The sequence below is a fragment of the Cheilinus undulatus genome, linkage group 19 (assembly GCF_018320785.1).
Source record: "Cheilinus undulatus linkage group 19, ASM1832078v1, whole genome shotgun sequence".
NCBI classification, from domain to species: domain Eukaryota; kingdom Metazoa; phylum Chordata; class Actinopteri; order Labriformes; family Labridae; genus Cheilinus; species Cheilinus undulatus.
The window spans coordinates 7,436,205-7,460,108 of NC_054883.1; the positions used below are offsets into that span (position 1 = coordinate 7,436,205).

The 23,904-nt window shown below is 38.8% G+C and overlaps 1 protein-coding gene across 3 annotated transcripts; it reads right to left on the reverse strand.

The window, feature by feature from the left end:
* Window positions 1-675: 675 nt before the first annotated feature.
* On the reverse strand, window positions 676-23,087 carry nfx1 (nuclear transcription factor, X-box binding 1). Of its 3 annotated transcripts, none has more exons than XM_041814118.1 (24): window positions 23,041-23,087; window positions 22,845-22,918; window positions 19,667-20,539; window positions 18,969-19,130; window positions 18,647-18,724; window positions 16,785-16,890; window positions 16,358-16,429; window positions 16,119-16,258; window positions 15,913-16,012; window positions 15,608-15,825; window positions 14,952-15,049; window positions 14,819-14,849; window positions 14,649-14,731; window positions 11,463-11,571; window positions 11,195-11,314; window positions 11,040-11,119; window positions 10,717-10,947; window positions 10,266-10,339; window positions 7,925-8,026; window positions 7,447-7,584; window positions 7,246-7,312; window positions 1,490-1,635; window positions 1,275-1,379; window positions 676-1,124 (listed from the first exon to the last, which is right to left on the reverse strand). In XM_041814118.1, the coding sequence occupies exons 2-24, from the start codon at window positions 22,861-22,863 to the stop codon at window positions 1,052-1,054; spliced, it is 3,225 nt and encodes a 1,074-aa protein (XP_041670052.1). In that variant the 5' UTR covers window positions 22,864-22,918; window positions 23,041-23,087; the 3' UTR covers window positions 676-1,051. The 3 variants fall into 3 exon arrangements, with proteins under 3 accessions (XP_041670052.1, XP_041670050.1, XP_041670051.1); XM_041814116.1 differs by having other exon boundaries at window positions 18,903-19,130; XM_041814117.1 differs by lacking the exon at window positions 23,041-23,087 and having other exon boundaries at window positions 18,903-19,130; window positions 22,845-23,034.
* Between the last annotated feature and the right edge of the window lie 817 nt (window positions 23,088-23,904).

The following is a 23,904-nucleotide window of genomic DNA, read 5'->3' on the forward strand; positions in this document are numbered from 1 at the left end:
ATGAGAAGCACACCTGAGCACAAGAAGCCCACGTGTGTGTATTTGGCTGATGTTTGTGATTCATTAAGAGATGAGAAAAATACACAGTGCTAATGTGTGGCTCAAATTGGTCTGCTTCTCAGTTAATTGGTCTTTGTGGCTGCAGGAACATGACTGTTGTTGTCTATCAGGAAATTAATTGGTCTTTGTGGCTGCAGGAACATGACTGTTGTTGTCTATCAGGAAATTAATTGGTCTTTGTGGCTGCAGGAACATGACTGTTGTTGTCTATCAGGAAATTAAATGGTAAATGTCATTCTGAACAGCATGGTCCAGCTTTACTTTTACCTATCTGGTCAAAAAGTTCAGAAAAAGACCTCAAAATACTCCTACTAAAGATTTTCTACAGAAAAGTTTTCAGAAAAGTATAGCACAACATCTGGGTCATAGCCATGTTTTGAACAAAGCTTTGTTTCCGCAGTACAGCCCACTCGTACTGTACCCACTCACAGACTCAGAGGTTTACTACTGAAGCGTTGGCTCGACACCAACACAAAGAACAAAACATGAAAATGTTTTCTGGCACACGGTTTGAGAAATAGAGCCAGAGACCTCAAACTGAAGCTGGAAATTCATGAGAGGAGTGATTGAATAGTGAAAAAAAAACATTAAATACATCAGAAAATGCACTTCAAATAAGGACAAATTGACTTTTTATTAAGTCGGGTTCAACCAGGGTATGGCTGCAAACAAAGGAGGCGAAGAAGCAATCAAGAGCTTTGCAAAATGATCCATCTTCAGAAATGTGGGAGACTTTTATGTCTGAATTCAAATGGAGCACTTGACTCTTGACTTATTCAATTCCTCCTCCTTGAATAAATCAAGTGTGGGCGTTCCCTGGAGGCGATCACATCTTAGAGATATTTCAAGAAATTGTTTGATTTGATTATGAAGCCAGAGGGATTCTGATTGATCTTTCATGAACACAAATGAAAAAGGTTATTTAGAAATTTTGGCAGATATAATTGTGAAAGGATCCTGAGGTTTGCTCTGATTTTGTTTTAGCCTCGTTTCAATCCTGAACATCAAAATAATCGATCATAGGTTCTTCTTTGACCACCTTTGACCAGGTTCCAGTAGCAGGCCTAGAAGAAGAATTGAGAAGATAGCTGAGTCAAACGCAGGCGGTAAAATCAGCACATCATCAAGAAATAAAGACTAATGTGTACAATTTAGATATGACATATTTAAGGAAATTTTAATGACAGTTTCTTGAATCACAGACAGTTACTTACTTGCTGATGTGCTGTTTGATATGAGCGATGGGAGGAGGGGCCCTCGCCGCCGTCTCCCGCTCTATCAGTGATGTCAGAGTGGAGTTTGGACAGAGCGACTTTCCCCTGAGAACAAGTAAGCATCTTTAATTTAACAACCAACTTTGATTTGTTGAGACATTTATTAAACCTAAATGTAAGCAAACGTTTAGCTGTTTGTTATAGATTGTTTTTACTTTTGTGCAGTGATGACCACGTTGCGTTTGGGCTCGCTGTCGTAGCTCACGCTCTCCACACAGTAGATCTCAGCTAGTTCATGGATGATCTTGCGGTGGTCTCTGTTCATGGGTCTGAAGCAGTGGCTTCTCTTTGGCTGTTTTCCCTGCAGACATCAGTGATAAACATCCATAAGCACACACTTTTAGAAACCTTCTGTGGTTGGGGATGTTTTTCTAGATTTGAGTAAATTGTTGCTTAATTCAGTTAATCACAATGTTCTGATCTCAAAACTTTTTACATCTAATTTTTCATCTGAAGCGTTGGAATGGATGTCTTCATACCTTTCTGACAGGACACAATGTGTTAAAGTTAGTGTGTATTATGTGTATAGTGAGTATGCCTCAAGGTTCTGTGCTAGATCCCCTATTGTTTAGTCTTTACATCAACGATCTTTCCAAAGTGTGTCATGGCACAGATCAAACATATGTCGATGACACCGTTTTATATACAGTAGGGTTCTGATGAAGGTCTACCTCAACGTTGAAAATAAAAGACTACAGACTGTGTCCAGGAGTTTTTGGGGAATTTCTTATTACACAAATTCAACAAAAACTGAGGTAGCAGTTAGGAAGCTGACGATTGCTATGGAAAGGAACAGAGTGGCTTAAAAACCAAACAGTCTGACTGTCCAATGCTGACGTTTTTATTAAGCCTGAGAGTGTAAGTTGTGAGTTTAGATACAGCAGCTTGGTGTAATGCTTGATTCAAATACAAAGTCACATGTTGTAAAATCACAACACTATTAGGAATAATCTGACAAATTCAACTATGTAACCAATTATTTTATACTGCTGCTTTCAGCTTAAATACGTTCATGTGTGAGTGCATGGCACATGTTTTCGTATAAGCCTGATATAGCTTTGTGCTACTCTGTTTTGTGTCTTGTATAGTTTTCTCAATGATGTTATATAATAGTTTTTTTTTTCCTATTGACTTTCAAACAATTTTTTTCTCTTATAGGTGTCGATTCAGGCACCATTTAGACAGCAGCACCATATACAGAGTGTCAATTTAGCCCCCATAGCTGCGTTTCCATTTCCCTTAGAAATGCTGAAAATCTTAATAGTGCAATAAAAAACTAGTAATGGACTCTCAAATATTGCTAAAAAGTTATTATGCTCTCATGAGGAGGTTTTTCAGACCTTTTAATATAGAAATGTATCGCAAAAGTGCAATGGAAATACTTTTCTGCATTTACACATCATGAGACGTAACATATGGTGTCGATTGACCAGTTCACTCTGAGACATCATGGTGGGGTACGTGTGGACAGAAGAGAAGATGAGACTTTTCTTAACATCATACAGATACTCTTAAATGTGGCATTTGCCATACGTGCTGACTCTGCCGCTGAGCTATCACCCATTGCCTTTGTATTTTGTTCAAAATTATCAAGGCAACCGCTATGTAGCCCTGCCAACACACAACAGGTTTTGAGCGTCCAGGTTTCTTGCAGCAGAGTGTCATGAGGTGACATTTTACGAGAATTACAAGGCTCATGCCCAAAACGCCATTCAGTGGAAACACATTCAAAGTGCAACTGTACTTAGTAGAAATTTAAGAAATATCGTTTTTATTTCGCAATAAACTGTAACGGAAACCCAGCTATTGATATCCAACCCTAATCACAAGTAAGCAGCACAAAACCTGATGAGATACAGCAACAGAGGAACAGCTTGCATGTGTGCTACCTTTTCATATGCAACAATCTTTGATAAAACCTCCGGTGTTTCTCTGGCAATGATAAATGTGTCGAGTCTGGATTAACGGCACACCCATGACAGAGCATGGATCATTACAGCCAGACTCTCTCTGGCCTTGAGGACTGTTGGACATATTTTAGGCAATGAAAGAACCCAGCAAAAAAATCTACATATGAACAAAGAAATAGTTGTTGAATTCAGTTCGAAGTATCAGTGGAAAAAAACCTCCATAGTGTACCTGTAATGTTAGTGAACCTCTGAGCTCTGCAGCTTTATCCTCTGATCCAAATGTAATGGCAAAGACTGCAATGTTTAAATGCCAAACTGGAGGCAAGGAGAAGGCAGTCTTATAGTTTATGGGTGGATAAAATGCATTCTCTCTACAGTTTTAAGGGCATTCATGTCACATCACATCATTTTAAACATGTATAGTGCATGTGTGGCCTTTTCAAAAAGCACGAAAGCCCTGTTATGTTTTATTGCACTAAATGAGGAAAGGGGAAGTAAAAACTGGGATGAAAAGTGCTCTGCCAAAAGCTAATTAGATTTTTTTTTTAACAGTGAAAAATCAACAGAGAAAAGTTTAATAACCTGAGCCGTGGAAAAGTAGCAGCCCACACAAGAAGGTAGAGAAAAGTAAATGAAGTCAGGAGAAGCAGCACAGAATAAATGAAAATTTAAGGCTGGTGTAAAGATGATAAAACATTTCATAAGCAGACTCAGGAGGAAAAAACCCTTTGCTACAGTGATTCATTGTTTGAAAAAGAGCTTCAGGTGATAAACGCTCCTTTACATCCTGCAGCAGTGACCTTGACAGATTCCCTCCTGATGTAACAATACGTCGGACAAAGCTGAAAATAAAAACATGGAAGCTATTTTTTTCTGTCTCCTGAGGAATCTAACAACTTAGTTTGGGTTTGATATAATCAGTAAAGAGGCTGTGCTGTCCTGTCTGAGATCTACAACAGACCACTGCTAGTTTAGTTTGGAAGCTGGAAAAATAGCTGCATGCATAACCTTTGTGGTGTATCTAAGCAGGGGGCTGTGTGTGGTTAGCAGCATGTGCAAAGGTTTATGACTGGTTATGAAAAGCTTTACATATTGATAAGAAGGAGAAAAAATGATCAGAATTCATTTGATTTTGAAAGAACAGGCTTCTAAAACAGAGGACACATTTGTATTTACTACAGAGCTGACTGTCTGCAGGTTGTTTCAGTGCTGTCTGTGGCCCTCAAAACGGCATACTAAGCTCGGTTTGACTCTTAAGGTCTTTGTTCACTGAGTCTGTTATTTTTAGATGTATTTTTCGGATCTGCAATCCAATTAAAAAACATCAATCAATCAAAACCTTGCACATCAAGTCTGATGCATTTTCTATTCAACTGAAAATGTGCGGTACCAGGCAATTGTAGTGTACTGTGAAGGAAAAAAAAAGACTGAAGATGACTTGTGGCTCTTTCAATCCTTGAAAAAGAGAAAGCAAACACTGGCTGGGTCCATCCACTCCTGACAGAGACCTTCATATACTTACACAAGCTCATGTGTCACAGAGCTGTGCCAGGATAGAGAGAAGGAGTGCAACATTTCAATTCAATCTCTTTGTCACATTGCTGAGTACAAATTTTAGCCTTTATTATGCTCCATAGTTGACAACCACATAATGAATAGGAAAGGCACAGTGTTTAGAGTAACATTTCAGAGGGAAAAAGGGAGCTGCAGTCACTGTTCCAAAGAGTCAATCACTCATTTAAATGACTTCACTGATACGAATAAATGCAAAATAATCAAATCTGTTCTGAAAAGTTCTAAAGATTAAAGTTTCTGAATCAGTGTGTGGGTATGATTAACATAAATTAGACTGCACTTCTTCTTTTGTTTTCAAAACCTGTGACAGCTGAATGAAAAAAGGAACGGACTCAAGAGTGCAAGGACTTTACATTCTAGCCTATCGGTTAGATCGAGCCCATGTATGCAACTAGCCTGGGTTCAAGTCCAGCCTGTGGCTCACTTCTCACGCCTTTCACTCTCTCATCCCTGTTTCTGACTCTATTGTCCTCAACAGTTAAAGGCATGGAAATCCCAGACATAAATCTAAAAAAAAAAAAAAAAAAAAGTTTTTCACACTGTGTACATGCTATCCAGAGAATCTTTTTGTTTTCCATTACTGTTTTTAAAAGTTTACATCTTTCATTATTGAAGAATCAATGTTTGTCTTTTTTAACCTTTGTATCTAAAACACACAGGCTATCACAGTGACCTCACTTTCAAGTTACAACACAGTGTAATCCATCCCAATCATAAATCTTTACTATATCGACATTACGGCTCATCCTGCAGCAAGAGCAAAAGGTCACCAGGAGGTTCATGGGTCACAGAGCCACAACGCCACTGAGTGCCATTGAGATAAATTCTGAGGTACAAAGCCACTTTTTTTGAAAACTGAAATAGCAGATTATTTGTGGCATACACTTATCTTTTATCTTCATAATGTACTTGTCCAAGGCAGAAGCTAAGCTATAAAATCATGGAATCATGTCTAAATGAACAGCGAATCAACCCCATATGCTGTTGACATACCATTCCTGCGTGGACTCAGTTGTCCCGTGAACTCTGCCCTCTTGTCTTAATCTGATCAGGACTGCGTGCTGCAGTGCAGCGCAGCGCTACAGACATGTTTCCAGTAAGCGAGGTTGCTACTGTCCAGTTGATGCAAAACCACGGCGCTATGGAGCGTAGCGCAGCAGTTGTATGTGAAAATTGTGGGTAGGAGGAACAGGTCAATTCTAATTATAGGAGAGTAAGTATATCAAATATATTTAATCGCTTAATTGGGTATCATAACACTTCATAACATGAGTTTGGAAATATCAGCACATCACACAAAAGGCATCTAATTTTTCCAGAGCCTTTATTGGCATTTTTAGGTTATCGTATTTTTCCCACCAACAGTCCTTAACCTAAAAACTCCTTATTTGCAATCATACATGATTTAAGAAAGCAACCAGGGATGCTTGACACTGATTAAAGAAACGGGTATCAGTGCCATTATCAAGCTTACGCGCTCGTACTCATACCCACAAAATATTGCTGACACTCAAGATCATTTTACGGCATATTAGCCTCTTGTTATCTGAGCCTGTAGGCAAAGTTGCAGCCATGTCAGCAGTTTATATTCTAACACAAGTAAAGATGACCAAAGCACTGCTAGCAAACGGTACACTGTTGATAGTCAGGAGGAGGAGTGAGGAACATTGGATGTAAGTTCAACAAACTTTAAAAATAATTAAAAAACTTTAAAAGTATTTTAAGTATTCATATATGTACTTGGTATCAGTGAGTGGCCAAATGTAAAGTCTAAAACACGTGGTATTGGTGCACTCCATCAAATACTAGCATTGAAAGTAAAAGAAAGATGGCATATTCTTTCAAGAAAACTTTCTAAAACAGTAAATTACAAGAAATGGAGTGTATGCCTGTTTAAATAATCAACAGAGAGACCGATTCATGGTCTAATTGGTGCAGCTTTACAGAAAAGAGTTGGATGTTTTTGTCTTTCTTTTCCACAACAAAAAAAACAAACTGATAAGTAGTCAAGTTTTTCATACATTCATCACATTAATGAGAAATTTTTCACAGAGGAAGAAACTTTTGCTCAAAAAATGCTGCTAAACTTAAGAACATGATAGGCTTTGCACAAAAATTGTGCTTAAAAATCTCGAGGGATCATTTATATCATTGCATCTTGTTGTGTTTACTTTGTGCAATGTTTTGTTCTAATTTATGTCGCACCTGATGTTCCATCACTACCTTGCAGTGATTTTATCAACATTAAAATACGGGTGCAAAAATAACCGATTGGCTTGTCTAGCAGCTAAAAAAAAATAATTTTATCAGATTTTCCTCAGTGATTGTTGCCCAAAAACAGCACAGCCACTAGAGGGAGCACTACATCACAACAGAACAGCACACCGTCATCACTGTACTGGGATCAAGGATTATTTCCATCTTACCTTGTTTACCAGCTCAATTAGATTCTTAAGCTCCTCCTCTACCTCACTGACAAACTTCAGGTCCTTTCTAAAAGAAAAATATGGCACAAAAGAGGTTTTTAGGACGTTTTCAGCAGGTTTGCTCATCTGTATTTGTTGTACATATGAAAAATGACCATGCTCTGAGATTAGACCAACCAGAGTTGTGACTAATTAACAAACCTGGCATCCTCTTTGAGGCTGTCGCTGTATACAGAGGTAGAGCGAACATGGAATGGGTCAGAAGATGTGTCGATTTGCAACGCCTCCGCCAAACGCCTGTTCCTCTCCAGCGTGGCACACTCTTCATCACATTCAAGCCTGAGAAGATAAGCGTGTTGGATTCACACCTCTTTTTTTCCTTCTTACTGTGCTTAAATGATTTTTGTGAAGACGATAGTTCTTGCTGCTATAATCCATTAAAAGCATGTCTTTGATTAATCTATTTAAAAAATGAATGTTCAAGCAAAGACTCCTTATTCACAGTGGACAGGAAATCCATTTCTATGCAGAAGAGAATTTCAATAACTGCATGCAGCACCTCTTAACTGTACTAAAATCACAGCAAAGAAAAGCCTCTCAAATCACTGCTGAATCCATGTCAAGCACTACTTTTACCTCACAGAACAGGAATATTATGCTTTTGTTTGTGTTGCTCTACCTGGTCTGTTTCATCTCCTTCTTAGTGAGCAGTGGGGCGATGTCCATGGAATCACCGAGCTGCATGTCAGACAGTTTGCTGGCCATGGCGATGGCTGCATACCTGTAGAGGGGACATTGAAGCACATTTGAAACACAAGCTTGATAAATATCACAGTGAAAAAGTCCGAAATATAATAGTGGCCTTGGACTTTTTCAGTTCTGACTTTGTTTAAATTTTTATTGACTGTGATTGAAGACAGTAGGTGTGCGAAGATAAGGCTACAGAAATGGTAGGGTGACAAAAGCACGGGGGGAATTAACTGGGCTAGGGGTAAGTACAGAGGCTGTGCTTTTAAAAAAGAAAAGATGGCAATGAAAAAGCTTTTTTCATCAAGAATGTACAGACTGTTGTAATTTCATTCTTGTCATGAAAAGGTTTAAAATCAGCATGTCTTGTATTCTCTTTGATCAATCAAACTGACTGGCATCTGATCTGAGGACACAGAAAATACATTAACTGAAGGGTAGGTAAGATTGATCCACCAGAAACCTGCTGTATAGGAGTCTTACAGTTGTTTAGGTTTTAAAAGATTTATTTTTTGGCTTTTGTTTACCTTTATTTAAGAAATAGGGCAGTGGCTCAACCTGCAAACAGGGGTGAGAGAATGGGGAATGACACGCGGTGAACGAGCCACAGGCCAGACTGAACCTGAGCCATCCATGTAAATGGGGCGTAACCCAACCACTAGGCTATCTGTGGCCCCAGTTGATTAGGTTTTTAGTCAACATATGAGCTATGGCTATTAAAAAAACAAAAGTAATGTTGTAATACATCTTTACTGAACATAAACATTTGTCACTGTCTTTCTCCTTAAATACCCTCCCTTCTGCATCAACACACTGCTGCATTCAGGTCTTCCACTGATCACAAAAGTGCAGTAGGTTTTCTTCAGAACGTTGTCTCAGAACCTCTGTGGCTCTTTTCTTAACTTCTGACACTTGAAATGTGTTCCTTTGAGCACAGATTTGATCTTAGGAAACAAAAAAGTCACACAGCACTAGATCAGGTGAATTGGGAGGGTGATCAAGCATTGTGATTTGTTTAGGAGCCAGAAGCTGCTTTACTAAGAGCACTGTGAGCTGGTGTGTTGTCTTGATGAAGACTTAAACCGTTTTTCAACAACTGCGGTCTCTTTCTTTGGACTTTTTAAATCACACTTTTTCTAGAACCTGTTTGTAATAGTGTTGATTCACAGTTGACCCTTCTAGAAACCGCTTCTCCAACATTATACCCTAAATGTCAAAGAAAACAACCAACATGGCCTTGAATCTGGACTTGCTTTGTAGTGCTTTCTGCATCCTTGGTGACGATGGTGTTTTCCATGGCACTGACTGCCGTTTTGTCTCAGGATCAAAGTCTCATTTCATGTAATCACTCCTTCTAAAAAATGTGGGTTTCTTCCAATCAGTTCCAAAATGTCTCAACAAAGTTTCTTGCATTTTTCCTTTTGATCAGGAGTCAAAATTTCTGGGAACACTTTGGCACACACATTCAAATTTTCATTCAATCTAACAATTTGTTTGATTTGTTGTGTTTTCAGAGGTTTTTGATGTGCGTGGGCACTCAGAGTGTTCATGGTCCTAGACATTCTCTCACAGTCTTCTGTGCTGTTCAAACCCACGTGCAAATGACATGCAGTGCTCTCCATACACTTCAGTTAACATGCCAAATACCATAACAAGCCCAAAATGTATGTCTTTATATCCGTTTACTGAAACAAAGGTTGTCTGGTACAAGATCAGCTCAGATTTGAGCATTTCAACAGAAAAAAGACTGATATGCATATTAAAGCAGTAATATTTCTAATGTATTGAAATTGTTTATTAAAAAATGTAATACCTTCTAAAACAAGTAAAGGGGATGCTCCCACTTAAACTTTTATCTTCAATAAAATCAAGCCTATTTATTCTAATTAGGTACTTTTTAAGAGCTCTATGCATGTAATGGATGCATGTAATGGGCAGAACTTTCCTCCAAGCTAGGAGGAGCAACCAAACCTGGGGGCGGTGCTAACTCCCCACATGACATCATAAGTGGAAAATCTGAGAACGGCTAGTTTCAGCACACATTTTCTAAAAGGTGGAGAAAGAGTGGGTGGGTGGGGTGGATTTTTCTGATTCTTGGGGGGCCTCAAAAAGTGCATTTTGCATAATATGTGACCTTTAACCTTTTAAACACAAATCTCTATTCACATAGCAGCAACCAGTGCTTTTAAGAATGTACACATGGTCAAGACAATCTGCTAAAGTTCAAACCGAACACCAAAAAGGGAAGACAGGTGATATGTAGTTGGACTGACCTCTGATAGGAGCTGGCTGCCTCCGAGCAGACAACCATTTCCTTCCTTCGGCCACAGTCACACTGCACAGCCACCTGTCAACAGGAAAGAAAAAAAGATTTTAAAACAAAGTTGCAAAGAAAAATATGTTTTTTGAAAGTATGAGAGAAATTCAAGCAGCTTTAAAAAATCTTATTTATTAAAATTTTGAATTGAAAGACTCCCACTTGTATGTTATTAATTCATCCAAGTCAACTATTTATGAGGCTATTACAGAAGATTTCATCAGCTGCTGGTAGCTCGACTGTTCCCAAAATGATTAAAGAGCATACAGAGCTACACTGTTGATCATTATTTAAGAGATGGGACAAGGAATGGGGTGAAGGGATAACAAGACGCAACAAAGACCATCTGCACAAACTTTGTAGCCCATTTTTCAGGCTCTGATGTCCAGCTGTTCAGCGTTTTGTACCTTGGCGGTGCAGGTGGTGCGTGGACAGCTGTCTCCTTTATGACACGGGGCGCCACACGGGTGGCAGCAGTCTGGACGAGGCAGCGTGCAGGGCTGCTGGCAGTTACCGTCTGGCAAACATTCGCCACGGTGGCAGATACGCCTGCAGCGGTGCATTTCACACGGCAGTGTTTTATTACAGGTCAGGCCGCAGGAGATGTCCTGCAGGTGGCATGGGATGTTGCTGCGTTGCTGTGGGGTGAAGAAAATATTCTCAGTAAAAAACAACAACAATGAAAAGGAGAAAAAAGAGTTGTGCATGCTGTCTTCTTAGGGATAGTTACCTCGTGATTTCCCATGCACCATTTCTGAGTGAGGTAAGTGCAAGGTGGACACTTCTCCTCGCTGTGGCAGTTGTGGAACACTAAATGAGGCGTAAATGTTAAAACAGAGTTCTCATTTACATTTCATATCAGCAGTGTTTAGTGTTTTATCTCACCTGGGTGGTCACATTCGTGTCGTCTTGTACACATGTTCTTACACTCTGGTGGCTTTGTGCCACAGGGGATAGGAGGGTACAAGACGGTGAGCCCACAGTGGCACGTCAGCTCATCGAAACCTACAAAGAGAAAAACACTGTGAAGGATAGCAGATCTAAAAATAAAAGCGCAGGAGAGAAAAATACCAAAAGGAGAAGTAGTTTTTTCTTTTGTTAACTATGTGGCACTTGTGACAACTGGGTCATGAACCGGTCCTATAGCACTTACTGGACTGCCAGCAGGGCTCACAGTTTCCACGGTGACAGGGCTCCTGGCAGCGGTGGAGGCCACAGTTGAGCTTGTAGCCACAGATCAGAAGACACTTGTGCTCCACATTCTGCAGGGATAGACAGAAAGCAGTTACACAAATTTTGTTTAGTCTAGCTTGTGAAAGCTTGAAAAATGCATATGTTTGTTCAACAGAAATTATGTTGCAAGGTGAATTATATGCTCTGTTTCCATGTCAGCATTTCAACATTAGATGGACAAGACATATTTGGAGTTTAGAATAGGCTACAGTTTCTGGATGGGGGACATAAGACTGTTTTTACTAATAATAATACAGTGCTGAGAAGGCAGCATGATCCTCCAATCATGATCAATACAAGAGTTTATGTTATGAGTAAAGGAGGAGTTTTGGACAGATTAAAATAATTCATAAGGTCTGTCTCACAAAGGATTTAGGATTTGATGGATCTTTTGGTCTGCAAACAACAATAAACCCTGTTTTACATGTCTAATTCTAGACATGGGAAAGAGCAGAGCCATTGAAAAAACTCGGAAGGTGATTGGATGAGCGTTCAGTCTATCATATCTTTACGGTCCAGTCAGAGCAACAAAACACGTGATGTAGCCGCCAGCGAGCTGTGCCCCTTAACTTCACAAGAGCTGCATAACACCAAACGTGGTGACTATAGACATGTCAGTACACGACTTTTGTCGTTTTTGAAAAGAGAAAACAACTCTGTTGTTCTTTGTTCTTCCTTTAACAAAGAAATGTCATCAAGTTCTGATAAAACTGGCACTTTAGCAGCATCCACACTAATCTCTTAAGCCATAATTGCACTGGCCTCTCGTTGCTGCTACCTTACATTATGACTCCGTCCTGCTCGAAAGCACTGCCCCTCGCCGCTGGTTGGTCCTGTCACTTTCTAACCGGGCCCAAACAGTTTAGACGGGAACTTTGCAAGATGGATTCGCCAATGAGAAACACGGAAACGGGCGTATCCATCTGCTTTGCAAGGTTACGAATCTACTATTTATACCACTTTTTTATTATCGAATTATATTCCCAAGTCAAGAGTTTACCATACCAGTATCACTTTAGCTGTTTCATTTCTTCAGACATTTCAGAATCAAATCCTGCCTTTCTTTGAAATTTTAAGATACTAGGTGTTGCCACTTTTAAGTCAGTGCTAGACGATGGATGCCTCGGCTCAGAAGCTTACATGGAGCTTTGAGGTAATTTGAAAGCTCGCACTCATCATTGTTTGTTGTATGAATGTGAGAGATGGTCCTCTTTGTCTACACAAAACAAACACAGGGCTTTTCTTATTTAGAAGGCTTTGTTTGGTCTACAGCCTTCATATCTTCTGACCTACAACAGTTAGAATGCCTCCGGAACTGAGGCCTTGTCCACACGGAGATGAAAACGATATATTTCCATTTCGTTGTGAAAACGTTTGCCGTAAAAATGGGATCGTTTCAGGAAATGTCTGCATAAGCACGAAACCACTGAAACCTGCTGTAGTTTATATGCCAAGCCTGTAAGTGGTGCTATAACGCTGCCATGGAAATGCATCAGAAAGAGAGAAGAAGATTATGAAGTATATGTGTAATCTATTATAATAGCTCTGCAGTGAATCTAAGAACATCTGGTGTATGCTGTTCTCCATGACCATTTGTTGTTCTTGGTGGTTAAGGAGCATCACATTTTGCTGTAAAAGCCATAATAAGCTCAGTAGCTTCTGCAGCATGAACACAAACCTGTAACCCGCCATTTTTGTTTTGGCTGGACCCGTGCATGCAGTTTAAGTAGGCTATGCTATGTATGATGTAATCATTTCATGAAAGATGCAGTAGGCTGTCCATGCCGAGATGAAACATAGGGCGTATACAGATTTGTTCACTCTGGAACCCAGTTTCAAAAAGTAGCATTTATAACCTCCCAAAACACTGTTTCCATGTGGATGAAATGCCGATATGACAAAAAACTTTTGCATATACTCCTGAATTCGTCTCTGTGTGGACGGGGCCTTATAATCTTCAGTCTCAGGATTTTTTCTTGGTGGTTCCAAAGGTCAGAGTAGCGCTTGGAAAAAAGTGTTTAAGTTAGTTGCTAATTTTGCCAAGAATTTACTACAAAAAAACTTGAAACTTGATGATCTGCTCTCTATGGACACTTTTAAAAACAAGTTAAATGATTTGAAGGCAGACAGGCTGCAGTTTTTTTCCCTTTAAAGGTTTATTTTGGGCATTTTTATGCCTTCATTAGATAGAGGAGGATAGTGGATAGAGTCGGAAACCGGGACGAAAGCGGGGGAGTGACATGCCGTAAGGGGCCTCAGGCCAGATCTGAGCCCGGGCCTTCGCGTACATGGGCTGCGCCTTAACCACTCAGCCACCTGCGCTCCGGCTGCAGTTGTTTTGATTAACTTATAACGGTTTATCTTGGCAAATGCTGGCTGCTGAAATTTGTTATCTTAAATCTTTAGTAGCATTTTGACCATGCACTATGTAATGATTATCATATATTCCATTATATTTTATTATTACATTTTATTATTATACTAGTTCAACTTAACTTTGAACTCATACATACTTTTGTATTACCCCATAAATATTCATAAGTGATATTAATGTTCATACTAAAACACCCAACTGTCCTGTTTATCTGTATATATCTTCATACTACCTATATGTCTTGGACCTCTATACTGTACATATAACAACCCATTGTTATTGGACCATTTTTTGCACTACCCCCTGGCCATGTCATACCACTGTGTTGCATATAATTAGCTGCTGGTGTCACTTAAACTGCTACTGACTGCACAACAGGTTATTTGTATATACTTCCTTTTTAAATTTGATTTGAGTTTATTTAAGTTTCTTAAGTTTATTTTTGTTGCTTATTCTTATTCATCCCCTTTCAGTTTTGTTGTGTTGCTGCAATGCCAGAATTTCCCCTATGGGGATCAATAAAGTATTATGTTATCTTCATGTTCTGTGTATGACTGTGGTTTATGGTCAGAAATTTATTTACATGTGCCTGTCTTGGCCTGGAAACTCTTTTAATCTCAACGAGGTTTACTGGTTGAGTAAAATTTCAATAAATAAAATATTCATCCCCATTATTAAGTGTTTGTATGGCATACATTACAGCACACTGGTGCAGCCTGATTCGTTACTTACCACACAGCACAGCTCTCCACACTTGTGTCTTCCACAGGAGCGTTTCTTGTTGCAGCGCCTCTCGCAGGTGAAAACAAGCTCCTCTACAATACAAAGAGATTTACAATTCCTCACAACACAGGCAGGTGCTCATGTCATAATTGATGTATTGTTTGTGAATTAAATCTCACCCTCTGTTTGGATTGTGGCACACGGGACCTCCTGAAAAACAGATTGTCTGAATTAGCTTTTTAGCATTATAAATGTTCTTATTTAAGTGCCATTGGTGCTTTTGATAAATTTTCTGCTGGTGTTTCTGTGTACCTTAGTCTTTGAGCTACATCTGCATCTGATGGTAGAGGTCAGCGAGCACGGTCCACAGCTACCTTCATGGCACAACTTCTCACAAAGATGGACAGTGTCTGAAAAAGAGCACATTCATTCATTTCTCCACAAAAAGGAGTTAAGAATAAAGCATACCAGTCCAGTATTACTGTTTTGTTTTAAGACAGATTAAAAATTTGTTTGTTTTTTTTTATTTTGGAAGTGATGAGATTTGCTAACTGTATAAATAGACTGAACAAAATCTTCAAATATATAAGTTTATAGACCAAAATATTCACTTTAAATCCTTTTATCACAAGATATATTCCATTTCTGCATTTTTAAGACCTTTTAATGGCCTTTTTTTAACAGAATACTTTGATTTTCTTGGTACATGAAAATCAAAATATTCTGAATTGAGACCAAACATGATGAGATACCATTTCACATTATAACTAAAATTAAAGATACAATCACACATGCAAACACAAGTTCAAAAATATACACAGTACCTACAGATCCATAAAGCAGAGCAGTAGGAGTACAGCACTCACATAATAAAAAGAATAAAGGAAGGATATTGCGTTTGCTTTCGGGTGAAAATATACAAAATATGTTCTTTAGCCTGTTGGTGCACTGTCTGTCCTTCTTCTTACCGCTGGAGCCACATGCGAGGGGTTTGTTGCACGTCTTTCCACAGGAAGGAATGGCGTCCGAGCAGCTCTGTCGCTCAGCGTAGCCTAGTTCCAGCAGTTTGGCCAGCGGTGTCTGACCACACGGACATGTCTTCACCAGGCTCGGCGAGCGAGGACACGGTTGGCACGGGCCGCTGTGGCACAGCTGCTGGCACCGGTGAGCTTCACAGTTTAACATCCTGAAGAGAGAAAAGCATCAAGCTTTGATCAAGAGCTGTCTAACCAGGATTAAAACCTTTCAATTTATGTAAAATAGACAGACTTACTTCCCACATATTTTCTGACAGCAGAAATACCCCAAACCATCATATCCTTCTTTATCCGTGCCACACGGGACTTCACGAGTCGTAACACCACAGTAGCACACTGAAGAAATTTAACAAAAACATGTGAGAGGACTCCACGATTTAAAGAGAACAGGAGACACATTTCATCTCTGAGAAGATTTGTCTGTAAGTACTAAGAGTCTTACCCTGCTGAACCTGCAGCTGGCACGGCTGACACGCTCCACTGTGGCACACCTGGGCACACGAGTGCTCTGCACAGTTAAGTAAGGCACCACACACCTTGTCACACTGCAGTACTGTGCCCTGACCACAACGCATCGGTTGACTGCAAAGATAAGACAGAAACTACTGTCTCTAGATACCAAACACATGTATGTCCAGTGGTGTATTTGGAGAGATGTGAGCAATGTATTCTTAAGAGTACCTGGTCTTTCCACAGACGCAGGACTTTGTGACAAAGGCAGGACACTGAGGACACGGCCCAGGGTGACATAAGCTAAAGGGAGACATAGATAGTGTTGTTCAACAAGAAGATATTAAAGGCAAAGCAATACTGAAGAGTCATGGGCATTAACTTCAAGAAAATAACTTGTACAGCTGTGGAATTACTGCAAGTTTTAGCATATTTTATAAAATAATCTTCAACTACAACACTATTACATATATTTTTTTCCAAATCATATAATAATGAACCAAATCATTATTAGCAACTTCACAATATGAGTGGATTAATAACAAGAAAGAAAAAAGATACGCAGATTTAACATAACATTTCCCTCTAGCATATCTAAATTAAAATAGAAAGGAGATGACCAAAATACTGATTTGAATGACTGAAGTTTGATGCTCACATGTTACAGGGATGGTTACAGTCTATGCCGCTCCTTTTCTTCCCGCACATGTCACCACAGCTGTGGGGAATCTCACTGCGCTGCCACTCCGGGTTCGTCACTTTACCTAAAAATAAAATGTGGAATAAAAGACAAAGTTTTGTGAATTTACCCACCATACAAAGCAGACGTAATAGGTAACAGGTAGGTGTTTAAAGTCCCTGTAAAAAGAAATATAAACTTTATGTCTTCACATTCTGTACGTTGGAATAAGGTTGCCATAAACATGGGAAAACACTGAGATCTATTTGTGACTGAATTTTGGATTCAGACTGTTAGAAAGTTGTTCATGTCTTCCCTGGCTTGGTTTTATTTCAGCATGGCAAATAAATGAGCCCATGACATCACTAGTCTTGATGGGACTACCCCACCACCCTTTCGTAACAATGATATAAAATCCTGGAGCAGTTTATCTCAATAGAGCGGTGCAGGAATGAGCCCTAAAACATGTGCCACTTCCAGCTTCCTTGTAGGGATGTCTATGGGATTTTTCAGTTAAATGGCTGAGACAAGGGCTGTGGTGAACACAAGCTCAAGAAATTTAATATTTTTCCTACAATCTAAAATATATCTGAAAAGTGCATCTTAGTAAAGGTGTTTGCTAAAGGGCAGCTACCAAGGACTACAGCATTTGTCTGAACCATTATACATTATCATCTGGAGTGGAAACCAAGCCTGCCTCTCACTCATATCCTCGGTTGGCGTTAAACCCAGTCGACCATTTTGTAGTTCAATAAAGCATAAAATTAGCTTTTAACTTAAGTCAATAATATTAACAAACCAAATATGATGCTTATATTATCAATTTATGAAGATTATCTTAATGAAAAAAACATGAACTTTTCATAGACTTTTATTGGACATGGATATTAAGTGATGATCCAAAAAAAAAAAAAACATTGAAAAATTCCCACTGGCTCACCGCCAAGGGAACCCATGTGACACTAACTTCTGGGTTTTGCCTACAAAATTACGTCATAACTGCACCGCTCTATGCAGTCTGGTGTTAGCTGTTGCCACTGCCTTTATTGATGATTGACATGCTGTGTGTTTGCTCATTGTGAGGTAAATTTCCCAGATCCATCTGCTACAAACCATTAAACGCATCATAACAGAGAGATCCGTGCCAGAAAACTCAATCTCCAACTTCTGTGGGTGTGGCTTCAGCTCATTCAACTTACATGCACATACCATGCTAGAGCAGATATTATATATTTTATTATTCTGAAGCTTGATTTTATAAACTCAGAGATGTTTTTCATGACTGAAGTTTAGCCTGGTGGTTTATAACACAGTGACCTGCCTTACAACAAACCTAAAATATATATTTTTTATCCCTTTACTGAGACTTTAAGGTTATTTGTATTTGTCCTGAACTGTCACAGTTTGGTGCGTGTCCCACAACAAACATACTGAGAGAAGCGACCAACACAGCAGTATTTATGCACCAGTCTAGGCTGCAGTAATGCTCCTAATTGTTTGCTATCAGGTACAGAGCAATCAACAAAACAGGACACAACACAACACATGGAGGGGTAAATTTAGCTTCAGTAGGAAGAGCAGTGGAGCTACAACACTCGCTGGCTTCGTATCCTTCTCCTCAGCTTATTCACCATTGTTTTTATGTTGCCTTTTTCCAAAACAGAATCCCTAAACCGAGCTATGAACCAAACATAGACCTCTGACTGTTACACCTGTTGTAAAAGGTGTCTTGAAAATGGGGAAGAATGGACATAATGATATATTAAAGTTATCTAAGCTAGTATTAAATATATTATTGTTTTAAATGTGTTTTTAAGAGTGTGAATCAAACAGTCACTCACCACAGAAGCAAGTGTAGGAGGTTGGTGGTTTCAGTGCAACGTGTTGACAGGCCGGACAACGCCAACCTTCAGCTGAATCTGAAGACATAATTTTAATTTAGTATGACAAACATACTTCAACAAAGTTTATAACACAATTAAAGCAGCCTTTTTCTCCTATTGAACTAAACTGGAATGAGCATAGGCCCACTGCTGATGCAGCAGAAGCATTGAAAATAGGCACTGTCCAACAACAATGGTAATGGGTGTTTCTAACCAAGCAGAGTGAAGTGGGTCAGCGCCGCCAACAGTGAAAAATCCAGATGTTTGTTGATGGTTTTACCGTCTGCCTGAGAGGCTGGAGAACGAGCCCATTTCTTGATGCAGTTCAGGTGGAAGACATGGTAGCAGCTCTGGCAGCTCCACACAGGGGCCATGAGCCGGATGATGTCACAGCAAACCATGCACTCGTACTTCTCCTCAGACAGCTGTTCAATAAGACACCCTAAGGATGAGAGAAGTCAAAGGGATTCAGATAAATCACCAACATTCAACTTCTTTTACCTTAAAGCCCCTGAGGCAGCTCCATCACAGAATAAAAACTTACTTTCAGGCTCTGGTAGAACACACAGAATATTAACAACAGCAGGGATGTACAAATGTATCTGCTGAACATCAGTTTCAGGTGATATCATAAATGTTGACAGACACTAGCCCACTGGCAAATGATGTGATATCGATGTGCATCAATTTAATGCTGGTAAATTAATATACTTAATTTCCTTTTTAAAGAGGAGGTTTTTCATTGGGTAGATGTCAACAAGTTTAAGTGACATTTTAGGAGAAGGGACACCTGACAATAATCTTTAACATTAAATCTCATAACTCTTTTTAAAAAGCGGCACGCACATTTACCAAGAGGTCATAAAAACACCAGAAAAATGATGGATTATGTTGATTTATCTTGAAGTCATGTGATTCTGAAGCTACAGTCAAAAAGTTAGAGTGATTAACATTTTTAAAGGAAGTTTATGGTCTAACCTGTCTGGGTCTCTTTGCTCTCTGGTACCCTGTTCCAGTTCCTCTGACCCTGTCTGTGGTTTTGATGATGACTTTTTCTCCCCCCTCTAGCCGAAAAGGGCGTATGTTGTCCAGAGCCTCTTCCAGAGTTAGCCTTAATGTCCTGAAATGGTTTAGTGTTGCCCGAGTCTTCCTGACCACTGGCCGTCCTCTCTGAGCCTGCTTCCTCCTGAGATTGTGGTTTGGGTGGTTTGATTGGTCCTTGTCGTTTCTTCACCTCAGTTTTCTTCATCTGATGGTCTTCATGCTGAGTGTCTGAACCTGTCCTGCTGCTCCTGATGTTGGAAGGGGGGTTTTCTCCTCCTGCTGCTCCGCTGTTTTTCTCCCTTAAGTAAGGCCCTTTACCATTCTGCTGTCCTCTCCTTGGCTCCTGGCTAAACTTTCTGGGTCTTTTAGCCTGATCTCCATTAGTTTGTTCCAAATGTTTACCTTCATCCTCTCTGCGCCAGTTGGGTCCATCAGGTCCATCCATAGGATGTCCTCCTGAGCGACCACCCCCTGCACCTCTGTTAGGTCCATAATCTTCTCCTTGTCTCTGCCACCAGGAACCGGAGCCACCGTAATTCTCATTTCTATTCCCATCTCTCCTCCCCCTACCTCTGCCTCTCCTTCTGGATCCATCCTCTCCTTGGTAAGGAGGATGATGATGATAAAATGCATAATTTGAGTGATCATGGCTAAATGGGCCCTCGTGAAAGTGTCCGTACTGCTGAGGAGGATTATAGCTATTATTTCTCAGGTTTCTGTCATTGTCATGTCTTGGCCGGCCTCTTCTGGGTTTGTGCTGGTAGGGTTTTTGATGTGACGCCTCATCTGGATTGAGGTCAGGTGGGTCTGCAAACAGAAAGAGACAGTGTTGATCAGAATCAAAAATACTTTATTTATCCCCTGTGAAAAATTCCAGCTTAAAGTTTGTCTATTAACAGCATCAGTGATGAAGAAATAGAAATAGGGAAAAGAGACAAGACATACAAAAAATATAAACAAAAATAAGAAAGGTATATAGATTCTTTCTAAATATATATGAAGTTTAAGTGTCAGACTGTACAACAAAAATACAGCAAATTTGTTTAATCAGGAAAGGGGTGGTAAAAGTGACTCAGTAGTCTACATATCTGATGTGTGATAAACACTTTAGAGACTTACTGTCTCTATTAGTCAAATATTATGACACATTAAAGCCTACAGGATGTAAATATTGTGTCTTAAAGCTCCTGAGAGGAGCGTATATTTGGAGTTGGAACACCTTTTTATTTTTTATTTTTTAGCTGATTTTGTCCTTGGGTAATGATTTTTTAAACTAAAAAGTTAATTCTTTTTCTTTTTGGAATAAAACCAAAAACACCATTCAACATATTTGTAAGAAATAAGTCTGTTTTGGTGGCTTGTAATCATATTTCTGTATACATCTACCATGTATTGGCTTTTACAATAGTTAAAAACAGTCAACAGAAATAATCAGTCATCCTACTGAATATCTTGTTGCCTCTTGTGAGTCAAGAAGAGGCAGCTGTTAAAATTCAGCCTGTTTAATAGCCACAAAAAATCCTCCCAAGTGGTTTAATTGCTAATAAACATGATAAATGAATAAAACTGAATAAATTAAAGTTGCACAGACAAAAGTTTTCACCAGTAACAGGACCTAAAATCTTGCAGTATAGAAGAAAGAGGAATTCCCTAGTGGAGGGAGGAAAATAGCAAAGTATGTAATGTGTAGTCTACAAAATATTTGAAATTATGATAACTAAAGATACTTATTTCACCCTAGTTGTATTTTTCTGTCATTTTAATAATATTTCTCCTTTAAACACACCTACATTGGGATTTTCTTACCACCACGGACAGATATATTTATTTGTATTTTTTATAGTTTGCTTATTACTTTGTCAATTTTGTTTGATTGTTTTTGGGTGGTTTTCTTTATTTAGAATATATTTTGCAAATTATTTGTTAAAAAAAATAGTTTTCATTATTAGCATTGCAGTTTGGCTGGGTGATCAAACACTGTTGGCACCTAACGCAGACCTTCTGGACATCGGACTTCATTTGCCTTCATTAAAGTCCCATGGTGCATCAGTGGCTGAACGTTTTTGACATAAGTTGAGTTTAATTGGTTTATTTATTTATGTATTTTTTAGACAAAAAGCCCCACTTCACTAAAACCCTTTCTTATATATATATAATAGATTACATTAAATAACTTCTCTATACACAGTAGGATAGTATATCACGGATTATGTACACTAATTTGTGTATGCAGGTGAAATCATACACAGAATTATTTTGATTTTGGAAAAGTCAAAAGCAAAAGGAGAGGAAGAACCCCACAGTTCCATAAAAGTATGTGTAAAAAGCTGTTTTCTGTATCCTATTATTACAACCTATAATTCGTATTTGTTTCCTGAACTTCTTTGTAGCTGGTATAAACCACAACAATTGACAACAGACAATGTCAAAGCATTCATTACGAAAACTATGATTCACATCTACATTTGTCCCTAACTTTTTCAGCTGGATAAGATTTATGGGTTAATTTCAGAGAAATGTCTTTTTTTTTATTTTAACAAATCATCTATAAGATGCAAGTCGAGCCTTCTTTCATGCTACATCATCCACAAATGTATTCCAGCACTAAATAATACATGGTAGGTAGCTAGTTACCTTTCAAACTTTGACACAGCTCATATGACGTAATGTCAAATCTATTACATACACTGCTACAGGCTAACAGGCTAGTTACATGCGCATTAGCACCTTATACTATGACGTAATTCAAATCAGGTGTAATGTTAGCTTTCAGAGTTCCCTGTCACGTCACCTGTGAATAGCCTTGTAGCACTGGCATGAGTGGCTCAAGTTAACAACATTTAGGTACTGGAGTATGTTTGTTTAATGATTAACTTATTCAAATATCAGTTGCTAGGTCAGCTTTACACTGTTAGCCGAAAGTTTATGTTAGCTAATGCTAACTATGTAAGCTGTACTACTAAATAAACAGACTGTGTGAAAGTTAGGAAACAAGTTTTAGTGGCAGTCCAGCTTTAAAGAGTGATACAGGCTAACCTTTATATTAAGAACAGCGGCAGCACACGCTTATTTTATTGCTAGGTTATTTTAGCGCAGTGTAAGCCAACGTTACCTGAGGAGCCCTCAGCCATTCAGTGTGGACTCTGGTTCTCCCACGCCAAAAGTTTGAGGAAAGCAGGCTGTTTTCTGAGGGATGACAGGCGAAACTTTTTACTCAGACACAATGTTCACGTTTTTACCTTTCTTCTGGTTGTCAAAACTGAGACCAACACCCCTAAATGTGGCAGCTATCACCCCCGCCAACTTACCTTATCAAAACTAGCTGCAAGCTAACACAATCGACTAGCTTAAACCGGAACTTCCGGTTGGTACTTTGGGAATAAAACGCAATATTTTTAATGACCATGACGTCCAAATAATTTAACTGTTTAAATGACAAGAAAGCGTGATCTCTAATGATGTAATTGTTTGGCAGAAGAAAATAAGATACACATTTTTAATTTAATTTAAAAATATTGAAGTTAGAATCAGAAGTAGGAGACGTCCGGCTCTTTATACTAGGGAACCTAGAATTAAGATAGTCCTACACAAAATATGAGCGTATGAATACTTGAGAGCTTAAGGAAATAAAATATAAATCATATGTAATAATGAAACACATCTAAAAACAAGGAAATATATGGGAATATAGCAAGAAATGTTCTATTACAAGTACAAATCAGAAATAAAGCCTTGTACACAAAAAGTTATAAATGAACTAGGGCTGTCAGAAAATTAATATATTTTTAAACATATAAACAGTATTTGACCTCCTGTTTGGGTATAGGTCTGCTTTTAAAGGTAGAATAAAGATTCCTGCATCAACTTCACCACAGAAAAAGGCACTTACTATGAATCTTTTTTTCTTTTGATTATTTTATTTTCAGTTTTGCAATGTATACAACATAGAAATATACCAACAGTATATAGACAAAACTTAAGGTAAGGAGTAAAGGATAAACTTCCTTACCCTGTCAAAAAGAAGAGAAAAAGAAAAGGAGGACCCCCCCCCCATATAAGTATTAGTGTAAGAGATGTACCGATATGGTCTAAATATGGCTGCCAAATTTTTAAAAAGTGTTATATTGTTTTCTGAGACAATATGACAATTTTTACAGGGGGATGCTGCTATT